The 13,769-nt window shown below is 36.7% G+C and overlaps 1 protein-coding gene across 1 annotated transcript in view; it reads left to right on the top strand.

The window, feature by feature from the left end:
• Positions 1 to 1,063, top strand: part of SLC26A7 (solute carrier family 26 member 7) — a 121,080-nt gene extending 120,017 nt beyond the window's left edge. Inside the window, exon 18 of the mRNA XM_039240584.1 lies at positions 872 to 1,063. Within this exon, the coding sequence (XP_039096515.1) occupies positions 872 to 907 (36 nt within the window). The 3' untranslated portion in view covers positions 908 to 1,063. The remainder of the gene's footprint in view (positions 1 to 871) is intronic.
• Positions 1,064 to 13,769: the final 12,706 nt, after the last annotated feature.

Below are 13,769 nucleotides of genomic sequence, written 5' to 3'. Positions count from 1 at the left end.
AAGGGATGTTTCCTTTTCTTACTTGGATCAGTCATGAACATTGTTTAATAATTTGGGTCTTTGAACAATATCACTGCTTAGAGGATTTGGGAATCGCCTATGATGTGCATACGACTTACTTGTAAAATAAATGCTTCTTCCAGGATCCACGATCCTGGGAATTTGAATCCACCTCTGTCAAATGCTAATACTTTAGATTTATCCTTATAGCTGTGTTCTGCTCTGATACCCTTGCCTCTCAGTTCATATTGCCATCTTTGGAAATAGTATTTGCAGAGTCCAGCCCTTGCATGATATGAAGTGTCAAAATTATCTTCAATATACTGGCCTTTATAGTTAGTTTTAGAACTGTTCCCAAAGCTTTGATATCCTGCCATTTTTTCATTAAGTTTGAATCATTTTGCTTTTCCTCATCCCTAGAATGGCATTTGGTGCTTCCCAGACTCATTCCTATTATATTCAATCAGAACAATATGTATTTATAAAATAATAATAATTAACAACACAATTATTAATATTATTATATACCTAACATTTACTGAGTATTCATTATATTCCAGATATATTAATTCGTTAGATACTAGTGAACATTAATTCATTAGATCTGGAACATAGATACTATTATTTAACCTATATTTAGAAATGAGGAAACTTAGGCTTAGGGAAGCTATACCACTTATAAGTGGGAGAGCCAGTTTCAAAGTCAGCAGTCTGACCTTGGGCTTGGAGCTTTAAACCACTATACTCTGATGTGTCATACAATGTCTATCTGCTTATCTTGGCTGGACAGCTTGCATGAGTTGCTACTGTTCTTTGACTGGTAGCAATTTAAGAGTTGAACATGTACTTATTTCTTCCTCTCCTATTTTAGAGTTTAAGCAAACTCAGTGATCACAGTGAAGTCTGAGACCCTTTTGCTGAAGTACAGCTCTTGTCTTTAGCAGCTGCCCTGAAGAGGCCATACTTGGACATTTTGCACACCCTTATTTGTTGTTGAGATCCTACAGGTGACCTCTACTATCAGTATGATGTGACTTAATAACCACATAGCCACTGGTCAAGATTCGCCAGCAATTTTTCTTAATCTTCGTTAGGAAGTAGGTTATTGTATAGTTATTTTGTAAAAATTGGTATGCATTTAGATTTAGTGTACTGAGAGGCAAACATGAATTTATTTCCTTTGCCACGGTATTTTGCGTTGTTTTATGTCTGTTTTGTTAACTTGGTAAAACTGAGAAATACTTTGTCATAAGAGATTTAGAACATTTGCAAGCCATTTGTAAAAACCCAGCATCATCTGTATCTAATGCATAAAAACAACTTAGCTAATGTGCCATTTTCCCCTCCAAAAACGCAAAAAAGCCATTAAACATCAATAAGATTAAATGTTTCTTTGTACAATATGATATGAAAGCCACAGAAATTAAGTCAAACAAAAACAAATAACAAACCAGAATCCATTGTTCTTTATTTTTCCATGCAAGGGAGTCTTCAAGATTATTTTCAAGATAACTGGTATCTCAATGACCAAGTTCTTGACATTAGTCCGTTTTACTATGAATATTGGAAACGCTTAGCCCAAATTTCTGCATTCCAACCCCAGAAAATCTCTGTTTTTACTTTAGGTTTTGTTGGAGCCAGAACACATGAAAGTTGCACATTTTATATTTTTTTCACAAATATGATTTTTAGAGGAGAAAATAAATACCACCAGTGCAATAGCTTTGTCCTATTCTAACATACAATTAATTGTAGTAATTTGGGACTTCCCTATTTTAGAGATACAATCAATATAATACATTTATCTCCTTCTATCCATATAGATAGGTAGATTGGTCTCCATAGTATGTTTTTCTTTTGTTAGAGTAGAACTTGGATATGTGATTATCTGTAAATCTACCAAATCAGCAGGGTAATTGACAAACACCACAGGCCAGGGTGACCTGAATAAATTATCATTTTCATGCTTGTACATATATTTGCAATCACATACAATTACAGAGTTTCATATTTTTATTAGGTGATTTGATACACTTATGAAGAAACTCATTTTCAAAGATAGGTCTAGATATATAATTATGCTTACATTTCAAGGTGTTGTAACTCTTCTTGAAATTGCCAGTGTAACAAAGAGCCAGATACTTTAAAGTGAGTTTGAAAAGTAGGTTGAAAACAAAATTTAGAGACTGGCCATTTGGGTATTTTTGTGGGCATCTGTATGAAAATTTGACTCCCTGCCAAGTGATATAATGGTCCCCAACAAATGTATGGTAAACATTCATATGGCCCTTAATTTTTACATTAAATCGTAGTTAGCACAATGTAATAAAGTAAAAGAGAATAATAAATGTTTTGAATCTCATAACTTACCCTACCATTTCAGTTTTGGTTTTTTTGCTTGACATGACTTAAAAAGAAAAGTCTTTGTCCCAAAGGAAGCCTCAATCCTTTTATCTCTAATTTGGATCAAAATGAGTGAGGCCAACTTTCATTCTCATCAAATATTGTTCCAAGAAAAAGAGGGGGTAATAATATGAAGTAGAATGTCCTTAGAGAAAAAAATTTCACTCTCTTTTGTCCATTTAAATTATTCCGATGGTGGATGGTGGCAACATTTCCCATCCGAAATCCTATGGCGTTGGCATGTAAACATAAGTCAAGAAAAGTTAAGAAAAGAAATTATGTTTTTGCGGTGTATAAATCAATATTTTGCTGTGTAGCTTTAGCCTATAATTAAATTCATGCACTGCAGGCATTTTATAATTTGCTAGAGATTATGGACCATGGATGCCCTTCAAATTATTATAGTTAATCAACGGGTGGTTTGTTCTACTTTATTGTTAAAGCTGACACAGTATTGTCTAGACAGGTATATTTGAATGCATTTTGGTGTTTATAGAAGTTTAATAGATAAAACTTTAAAGCCAATAACTTGAGTGTCAAATGCTAATAGTATTTTTAAAGTAAAGGAAGACCAAACCATATACCCTTTAAAGCTCTTTGTTCTAAGTTTTCTGCATGCCAAGGTCACAATGACCATTAACGTGGAGGAATTCCTTGAAATTGAGTTCTGAGAGTCCAAAGTTGAATTTAAGTTTTACACACACAAGATTCTAAAATATACATATTTATTTCAAAGCAAGCATTAACTATAAAACTACAAAATGGTCTTGAGGCTAGAATGTTTCCAGTCATGCTAAATTATTTTTATGAGACCACCTTATTTTTATATATGATAAACCACTTTCATATTACTTATGATGGTAAAATAAAATTAGAAAAAATTAAAACTGACCTATAAGAGTGTTAAGAACCCAATACAGTGACATATATAAATTAAGCATAAAATATGAAACCAAGAAAAGACCGTTAACATTACATTTATGCAAATTAAATGCCCTTAAATTTTACCATTTATCTTTCATTTTAAAGGTTATTTGCCCCCGATTATATGATTCAAGTGTTATAAGGTCTAGCTTGAACTACTTTGCAGTAATTTATTTGACAGCTCTCTATTCTATAAATGCATAATGTAATGAGGAAAGAGATCTTTCTTTTTTAATGAAAACATTAATGTGTTAATACCCTGTATGGATAATGTTTGACATTTAGTGGTTACCAAAATATATTAGTATGTTGTTAAACATACATATGCTTTAGAAGTGCACATTCTGTACTCTGTGGAATGATGATCTAATTCAATATAGAATACGCTTTTTGGTAGTGAGTTTGTTGCCAGATTTCACGTAAAGAGTTAAGTGGTGCCTTTATAATCCAAAGATTTTTAGTTAAAAATAATGTAGTCTAATATGCTGCACTTATTTTTTATATTTTTCAATGCATTTAATTATCTCTTTTATAATTCTTTGTACTAACTCAGCATGTAACAACCAATTTACATGGAAATAAATTGAAATATGATAACTATTATGCTTGAATGGATCCGTGTCCATTATTTCAAAGTATTTACTCTCCTGCAAAGCAAATTATACATATTGCTTTCTTAGACTGACCACCATGTGTTGAAAATTCCTGGCAGTATCCATTATTCTTGGTAATTTGTTCTTACCAACCTAGGATTGTAAGATATTATGCCTTAATTTATGGACTTCTAATAAGGGTACTTTTTGCTGCAAGACAACATTTGCACAATCCTCTTTCATCAGGTTTACATCCTGTACATTCACATTTTAATGTGTATATGTTAATTTTTTTATTTGTTTGGGTTCTTCATTTATATGCTGTTGTTTGTCTTTCCTGAGTTTCTAGTATTCTATACTATTTCTAGTATTCTAGTATGCCAACTTCAGCGTTCTTTAGCATTTTTCAAATCTTTTTTTAAGTTTATTTATTTTGAGAGAAAGAGAACGGGAGGGGCAGAGAGAGAGAGAGAGGGAGAGAGAGAATCCCAAGCAGGCTCCACACGGTCAGCACAGAGCCGAACACAGCGCTCATACCCGTGAACTGGGAGAACATCACCTGAGCTGAAATCAAGAGTAAGAAGCTTAATCGACTGAGCCATTCAGGTGCTCCCAGTTTCTTTAGCATTTTAAAATTACTGTTCCAAAGACAAGAAGATAAGGCTTGCTTCTGAGTATTGTAGATACAGCAGTGAATAAAACAAACCAAAACAAAACAAAATCCCTGTCCTCATGGAACTTAAATTCTAACAAGGGAAAACAGGAAATAAATTGATAAATGTAAAATACACTTATTGTAAGTTTGATGGTAATATAGTATTACCAATATTACTTATATTTATATAATACTTATATTATAATTACTTAGTATACTTATAATAAGTATTTATAATGATATATCAATAATATATTATAATTAATATATATTATAATTACTTATTGCACTTATAATACTACCAATATTACTTATAATAAGTTTGGTGCTAATATTAAGAATGAAGCAAGGAGAGAGGACAGGAAGTATGGTAGAAAGTGGGTGCTGTGTCCTTAGACAGGGTGGCAGGAACAGCGACTAATGGGAGTGTCTTAGTCTGTTCAGGCTATTGTAACAAAACACTGCGGGCCTAATGTATAGATGTTTATCTCTTAAATTTCTGTAGGCTGAGAAGATAAGGATCAAGGGGCCAGTTTCTTGTGAGAGCTCATTTATTGGTTTGCAAATGGCCACTTTCTTGCTGTGTCCTCACAGGGTGGCGAGAGAGAGAGAGAGAGAGAGAGAGAGAGAGAGAGAAAGAGAGAGAGAGAGAGAATGATCTCTGGTATCTCTTTTTATAAGGACACTAATCCCATAAGCTTAGAACCTCACCTTTATTCTTTATGACCTCATTTAACTGTTATTACCTCCTTATAGGCTCTGTCTCCAAATACCCATATCTCACACTGGGGGCTAGGGCTTCAACATATGAATTTTGGGGGGAGACACAATTCAGTCCATAGCAGGGAGTTATATATTTCTTTTACATTTAAACATTTTTCTTTTTTATGTCTGGAAAACAAGCTTAGTAGAATTTTGTATTTAATATAATGGAATGTTTTTACATCAAAAACATGATAATCACGAACCGTATGGTGAAAGCATTCCATTAGTAGAAACAGTAGGTCAATGTAGACGTTACTAATAATATTTGGCCACCTAGATAAGGTTCTGAGGGAAGTAGTCGAAATGGGTTTGCAATGTACCAGTGGCTTTTCAGAAGTTGAGCCATATATTTTGAAGATGGGTCCTAATGACTAGCCACCTAATTATAGAAGACAGAATTGAATCAGTTAATTCTCTTTTAGCTATCATATTGCTTTAAAGAAAATAGCAACGGAGATACTCTTGATTCTATCAGTTGTGTCACAAACACTGGCACAGAACAGTTCCAATGCTAACTTCAGTGAGACGGCTCCACTTTGGTCTTTCTGTTTCTTTGCTTTGGATTTTGTTGTTGTTGATTTTTTTTTTTTTTTTAAGAAGGAAAGGATGCTAGATTCCTACAAACTAGCTAAGTGCTCTGAAATGATCTCCATCAGAGAAGTCATTACACACAAATCCTTACTTTCTATTGATTTAGCAACAGGAAGGTCATATTGTTCCAATGTATCTCCGTTTGGTTCTAAATTATAAAAGATCACTCTCTCTATTAAGTATAGGAAGCTATGTAGTATTATTTTTCTTATTTGGAGCCTCTGGTTCTTATGGCCACATTTATAAATTGTCTAATTAGTAACTCCATTAACAATATATACCTACTAATTGATACAGTAAAAAATGCTTCAATAAATAAACCAAAATAAAAGTAGAATTCTATCATTATTTCTTTTGCTTCTAGCTTTTGTTTCCTTCTTGGTTTTGAAGTTATTTCTGCCCTTGTGAGGATAGAAAAGTAAGGAGAGAGAGAGCCTCTTTTAGACTGTGATGTGTTTTCCAGATCAACTTCCATATTTAAGACCCCTGTGTCTACACTTTCTTATATTTTGATTTATATCCTATGGGGTTCCCAAACTTCCCTATTTTCTTAAATCTGTAGTAAGGGACTTAATTGTTTTAGTAAAGGTGCCTTTACGTAGGCTAACAAAGCCTGAGAGAGTACAGGGAAGGGAGGGCAGGGGACATAATGCCTAAGCACTGGATAGGTGTGGAGGAGAAAGAAAAATCGAGAGTAAGGATAGGTTTGCACAGGGTAGTGTGTCTATAAGGAAGAGGTTGGCTAACATGATTAACCATATGGTGGTATGATTTCAGCACTATCTTGATGTCTCCTGAGTCCAGTTATTTGCTTCACTTATCTTTCAAGGGGTCTGAGGTTCTTATCATGAGTCATTTGTTTAGGCTGGAGTAAAGACTATAAGAAAGGAAAAACACATGTAAGCCATTGTCATGCATTGTGTTAGCCTTAGGAAGGATGAGTTCATCTAATCAGCCTATAAGACTTTGTCCTAATTTTGATGAGGAAGGCTGGCTAGAAATTATTTGGAGCTCAGGGTGCTGCTGATGGCAGGGTTGGGAGTGGTGGTGTGGTGTTAGGCTGCAGGCTGCTGTGGTAAGGGGGGGGCCAAACAGTGATGTAGGGAAGGCAGGCTGAGCTTTATGCCCCCGGCATTCTTGGATGACCAGGGTCCTCCTTGTCCCTCACCCCGAAGACACGCACATGGTGGAAGTGGGGCTCATGAAGCCAAACAATTCTTTCCACATAGCAGATTTTCCTGGGGCTTGGACCTATGCCTTTTGCTTTGGCTCTGGAATTAAAATTTGAGAATAGCGGTTTGCCTGCCAAAAACAGGATTGACATACAATTCCTGTCTTGTGTAAACCTTTTCTTTATTTCAGTTCCCTCTCTCCATACTGCCAATGAAAATATTGAAGTAGTAAGGGTCTTGCTCCACAGAATAGAGTTTTAATCAATTAAAACCAATCAAATGATGGCTCCAACTTTCTCTTAAACCTCAGTTGAAATGTGATCCTGATGATATCTGCACCAGAATCACCAGGAGTATTTGCTAAATATGCAGATTCAAGCACAATTACCCAAGACCTAGTGAATCAGAATTTCTTTGAGATGGGCTCGGAAGTCAAGATTTTTAACAATCATCCGCTTTAGTTTTGCACCATACAGTTTGGGATCAGTCACCAAGGTTATCCTGTTGTCTGTTAGGCACATATGTATTCATCACTTGCTCTGTTTGGGCTTGTGCATTGGTCAGTACGTACACATAGTGGACCAATGGTGCTTCCTAAGTAACTGGGTCTGGGTGTATAGTTAGGTCATGTGGCAGAGGGCTGTGTCAAATTCCCCATAGCTTTTGATCCATATGAGTTTGTCAGAGTCAAAAAATATCTGAATATATGATCCCTATTCATATATTCCTGGGTGAATTTCCCAAAACTGGAAGTTTGTATTTAATATCTTTCATCAAGGAAAATTTTAGTCTCCTCGTTTCACAAATTTATACCATTTCTGACAGATCCTGATGCAGTCATGTGAGAAAATGGCCCCATCCTCCAGGTTGCTCCACACACATAGCCATTAGAAACATATTGTAAAAGAGAGAGAGAGAGAGATTTCCCTTCTAGCCTCAGGCTCCATGGGTAATTATTTTCTTTCAACACCTTCATTGAAATTCCCTGTATAATGCTACTAGAGTGAATTATAGTTAAACCTTTTATTCTGCACATATGGAACTGGGATAAAGAGATGGTGCCAGTAATATTACTCAGCTACTTTCAGTTTGGGGATTGAGGCTGATGTAAACCATCATAACTAGAGAGAAAATAATATTCAATTATGAATCACTGCCAGATGTGTGAATGTATGTCTTCGGGTTTCTTTTTTCTGGAATACGCTTACCGCAGTATATTCCTTATCTACTTTTTAAGTCATTCTCTTCCTATGGGCAATAGATTTAATGCCTTATGTATTCCGAAGATCAAAAATTAATAAGATATGTATTTGGACTCCACCTCATAATCAAAAAAAAAAAAAAAAGGAAAAAAATCAGAAATTGTTCTAAAGTAAATGTTATGTAACAAGGTTCTGTAACCCAAGTCCCAGAGGAGCTGTGAGGTGGGGGAAGGGTCCCACTGCACGATGTCTCACTCGCCCAGTGCCAAGCGTCCAGGTTGATGCCGGTGTGAGGGAAAGAGAAGGTAAAATGAAACAGGACATTATAATTGTTAGAAGATTGCCTGCAATCTGAGCAAAACTGAAGGGGTATCTAATGTGTGTGGTCTTGATATCCTGGAGCCCAATCCTTGTGGTGTACACAGACCACCAGATTATTTGGGAATCCAAATAAGGTAGCTGGATGATGATCACATTTCTGTAGATTGGTGTCTCTGATACTTTCCAGTCTCTAGCCTGAGGTGGGACTGAGAGCTGCCTGTCAATGCTTTCACTTCTCTGTGCTCAGGCATTCTGCCACCCCTGTTTTCCAGTAGTTTCAACTCTCACTACATCCTTAACCCCCTTCTAAATCCCATTCCTAAGGGTCTTTCAGAGGTAACCATGCCTCCACCTTTAGGAAGCCATTATGCATATTCTCCATCAATTTCCTACTGATCCTGGCCACCTAACATCAAACATGCTTGTATTGTTTGAGCAAATATGCTTGTATTGTTTGAGTATCACTGGATGAGTTTTCTTTTTTCTAATCAAGATTAAATCTGTCATATGGAGTTTTTCTCCTCCCCACCTTGCTTTGTTCATTTCTTTTCCTTTTTTTAATCAAAACTTTCACCTTGTTTTTCCAGCTTGTTCTATTGATTAATCCCTCTTTCCAGGGTCTTCAACCTCTTTAACTTGACTGGATGTAACCTTAGTCTATAAAGAAATCTTTGGTGTCTTATTTCCTTCCTTCAAAAAAAAATAAATAAATAAATAAAGGTCCTCACCTGGCCAGGCTTCCTTTTCTGCCATTTCTCACTGCTCATCTTCTGCATCCCTGAATAACCTCCACTCCAACTTGTTGAAACAGTAGTCAGCATTTGCTGCCTCGACTTGCTCACTGCTTGCCTTTGCAATCTGGCTTTTTTCCCCATAACACTTTTGGAGGATTCTGGAAAAAAACCTCATTCGCTTCCAAATTCCCAAACTTAGTGGCTACTTTTCAATATTCCTCTTACTGATTTGCTTTGCTTTTCATACTCAACCACTGTCTCCTTCTTAAAATCCTAATTATAAACTTGGCCTTTATGAGCACCTATTTTGTGGTCATTCTCTAGAGACGGGATGGCTACCCTTACCCAAAATTTGGTTAAAGACTGATGATGCCACACAGGCACCAAGAGGATTTTTAAAAGTTTATTTACTTAATAATCAGCTTTCTGGGGAGAGAAGTTCAGGCCTCCCAAGCTGGTCAAAAATGATTTGAGAGATCAAGGGAAGAAGACTAGCCTGAGATTTTTGTGGTGGTTAGGGGGTATGGCTAAGGAAAAGGTTGAACGTCCCACAACAAAGGAGGAAGCACCAGGCTTTCTTATCAGCTTGCCCAGATGTGGGGCAAAAGGGAGAAAGTGAGGTGCGAGGCTTAAAAGCTGTCAACAGTAGTCAGACATCAAAAGCAGATTTAGGTTCTTTGTTACAATTCACCCAATGTACATTAGATGCCTATTTGTTGTTTTTTTTTTCTCTAATGTTACACTGACACTATTTTACCAAATTGTTCATTTATATGCTTTTAAGGGCATTGGCTATGTAGGAATTATTATTGCATTCCTGGCCCATTAACTGTTATAGTTAATACGTGTTTGTTGAAGGGATGAATAAAATGGTCAATCTATCAACACTAAAACTATTTGAAGATATTAAAAACCTAGGAATCAATAAAGAAAAGAAGTTGGCATCTATCTTTAGAAGATTCAAGGTGGGGCTGCACAAGGTCAGTGACTTAAAGTAAATCTGGAAACGTAAATAGAACTTTCCTCATCAGAAAGTTGCTGTCTCTGTTGAATAATTTAAACTTGCCGGTGTTTAATCACAATTACACTGCAGTTTCCTAACCTTACCTCCTAGAGAACTAATCTCTACTTTCAGGTGGAGTCCGTAGGTATCTTTAAGGTGCCATCTGGGGGGAAATCAGAAGCTTCAATTCTCCAAATACCTTGCCAGTTTGTAACAGTTTTCAATGTGTCTACTGATAAAACCCCCTGTTCTAGTTAAGCACTAATTTCACATGTCTTCAATAAAAATACTACACAGTATTCCTCCCCTTATTAATGGGGGAATATGTTCCCACACCCCCCGCAGATACCTGGAACCACGGAGAGCACAAAATCCTATAGGTTTTGTTTTTTTCTGTGCGTACATACCTATAATAAAGTTTAATTGAAAAAGTAGGCACAGTAAGAGATTAACAATAACTAATAATAAAATAGAACACTTACAAAATAGAATACTCTCTCTCAAAATACCTTATTGTGTGTTTTCACCCTGTGATGTTGTGAAATGATAAAATGCCTACATGATAATATGCAGAGAGGTGAATGAAGGTGGCATTGTGAAGTGGTGTTTGCTACTCTTGACCTTCTGAAGGAGGAGGTTCTGCTTCCGGACAGTGTTTGGCTGCTGGTAACTGAAACAGGGGAAAGTGAAACTGCAGATAAATGGGGGAACTACTGTAAAATAAAAAGAGGAAATCAACTCTTAACTCACTTATAATTTACTATATTTAATGGCCTATGAAAAACCCTGACCTGGGCAAATGGGACTTACTAGGCAGGAGATTTTGGATCAATAGAAAGATGACCTTTTTAGCAGTCTATTGTACTGTATTAATTATCCATTTCTTCTTAACAAATTACTCCCCCAAAAAGTGAGTTATTATTTCTCACTATGGTGTGAGTGGCTGGTCTCCCCTGGGATCATCCATGTTGCTGCACTCAACCGGTGAATGAGCTGGGGGCTGGGCTCACCTGGGATGCACCTGATGACTGGGCTTCCTTACCCACGTGGTCTGTGCTTGAGCTTCCTCATCAGCCTCGTGGTGTTGGGATCCTAAGAGAAGGAAGGCAGCAGGTGTAAGCCCTGTGGAGGCTTTGACTCAAGAACTCAAAACATGTCACTTCCACAACTCCAGGCCCGCTTTAAGCAAATGGAGACATGCACTCAGCCTGTGGATGGGAGGAACAGCAAAACCACTTTGCAGAAGGGAGGTGGATAATGCCGTGGCTATCAAGCAGTATACTAGAGTCCCCCTCTGCTGACACAAATTATTCACATTCCTGCAACATGAAAACTATGCTCACTTTCATCCAGAAACCATAAAGGTTCACACCAATTATGACACCTGGCTTGAAATCCAGGACCTTGTGACCAGTGTCTAGTTCGTTTTGGGGGAAGCTCCTTAGAGGCAGCTTCTTTTGAGGTTGAGAGATGTGAACTAGAAACACAAGTGATCTTCCAGCTATACACTCAACATAAAATGGTAAGACAGGGACAGAGTAATCACAGTAAACACTTGTGCTCAAAAACAGTAAGAGTGGAGTGGAGAGCACACCCAGCACCTTTTCCCGCATCGGGCTCTGTGCTGACAGCTCAGAGCCTGGAGCCCGCTTTGGATTCTGTGTCTCCCTCACTCTCTGCCCCTCCCCTGCTCGTACTCAGTCTCTCTCTCAAAAATAAACAAACATTAAAAAAAGAGAGAGAAAAAAATAATTGAATGTTATTCAAAAATAAAATAAAATAATTGAAAAATCAGGTTAGTTTGATCAAGTACCTCCCATTTGGTATGAGAGGAATAATCATTCTGTGACAATCTGGGAGGAAAAACTAAGAGCCCTGCACTCCATGGGGTTCGAGAACCCTCCTCCTCCCCAAAATATGTGCTTGTCCCTCTCCAGCCACAGAGAGGCCTGTTACTCTCTCCAAACTATCATGAATGATTGATTTGCGATTCTGGATTCTTCAGAGCTTCTCCCAAATGAACAAAAGACAGTCATGCTCTGAGTCTCGGTGGCTGTTAGTCAGCCCTTTAATGTGATTCTAATGGTTTGTGTGTGTGTGAGAATTCACAGTAAATTCATTATGAAAAACCATTTACCACAGGGTTGACACCAGCAAAAGCCCGAGGCAGCTCAGGGAATTGTGGGACACGACATCTGTTTCAGTGAACATAACTCAGACATTCCACATCCGCGCTCGCTCACTGGTGCTTAATAGCTTCTTGCACAGCCCTTTCTCTCCTCAGGACATACACATTCAGACACAGAAAACCATAAAGGCCAAATGTCTTCTTTAATCCTCCGAGGCTTAGCTAGCTAAAAAGAAACTGTCAAGAGCCATAACAACCAGCTATGTGGAAAGAAAAGAATAATAACAATAATGATTATTATTAATAATAATTGGAAACAAAAAGAAAAAACTAATTTGCTGATTTAATTCATTTATGATTCTACCTTTCTCTGTTTTGCTGTTTTTGTGTCAGATTTTTATGCATATTCAAAATAGAATGTATAATTTGATCATACCTACTTTGTTATGATTTACTGTTAATAACTTCGCTGAAGTGTAAATGGCCTCACATGCTAATTGGGTGTGCTTCCTGTGACATATGCAAACTGACTTAGAAACTAACATATGCTGTTATTACTCATAATAGATCAGCTTTGTCTGAAATATTTGTGCCCAAAATTACCATTTGGCATGTCTTCAAATTCAAATCCACCTTCTGCCCTGAGATGAAATTCAAGGATTTGTTTTCTGGGTTTTTTTTTTTTTAATTTTGGAGAGGCTTCTCTCACTGCTACAATATGGAGCGTTCAGTGTTTACATTATAATTACTATTTATGGGGGTTTAATATGTTGCTTGTTGCAAATTGCATCCGACGGAAACTTGGCAAAATGGCACAGAGATGTGGGACCACATTCAACTATATTTAACATCATATCAGGCGGTTGATCTTTTGAAAATCTATGGTGTTAAATGATATTTAGCATAATCTTACACACTCTTTCCATCTTTTGCTTTGTAGAAGTTAAAAATGGTGCTGAGTCTTACAGTAACTTTGCAGGAAAAAAAATGTGTTTTCTTGTGGCCAACAGTTTACTAAGGTATAGAGCAGGAACAATGAAAGACTCTAAAGATCAATCTACTTGTGTTGAAGCTATTAATGTTTTGTAGACTGTTACTGGATTTTCATATTTTTGTATTTGTTATATGCCCTTCTGAGGCTGGGGAGAGGATAGAGGCAGAAACTGATATGGAAAAAAACATGTGTAGATATGGTTGACTAACACAGTGGCCAAAGTGAAGTGGTTAGTTTGTATCACAAATAACATTGTATTTTATTTATCTTTTTAAATGTTTATT

This window comes from Hyaena hyaena, unplaced genomic scaffold, assembly GCF_003009895.1.
Source record: "Hyaena hyaena isolate Hyena2069 unplaced genomic scaffold, ASM300989v1 scaffold_177, whole genome shotgun sequence".
NCBI classification, from domain to species: domain Eukaryota; kingdom Metazoa; phylum Chordata; class Mammalia; order Carnivora; family Hyaenidae; genus Hyaena; species Hyaena hyaena.
Note: the sequence above shows the minus strand (reverse complement) of the source record. Positions and strands in the feature narration are given on the sequence as shown.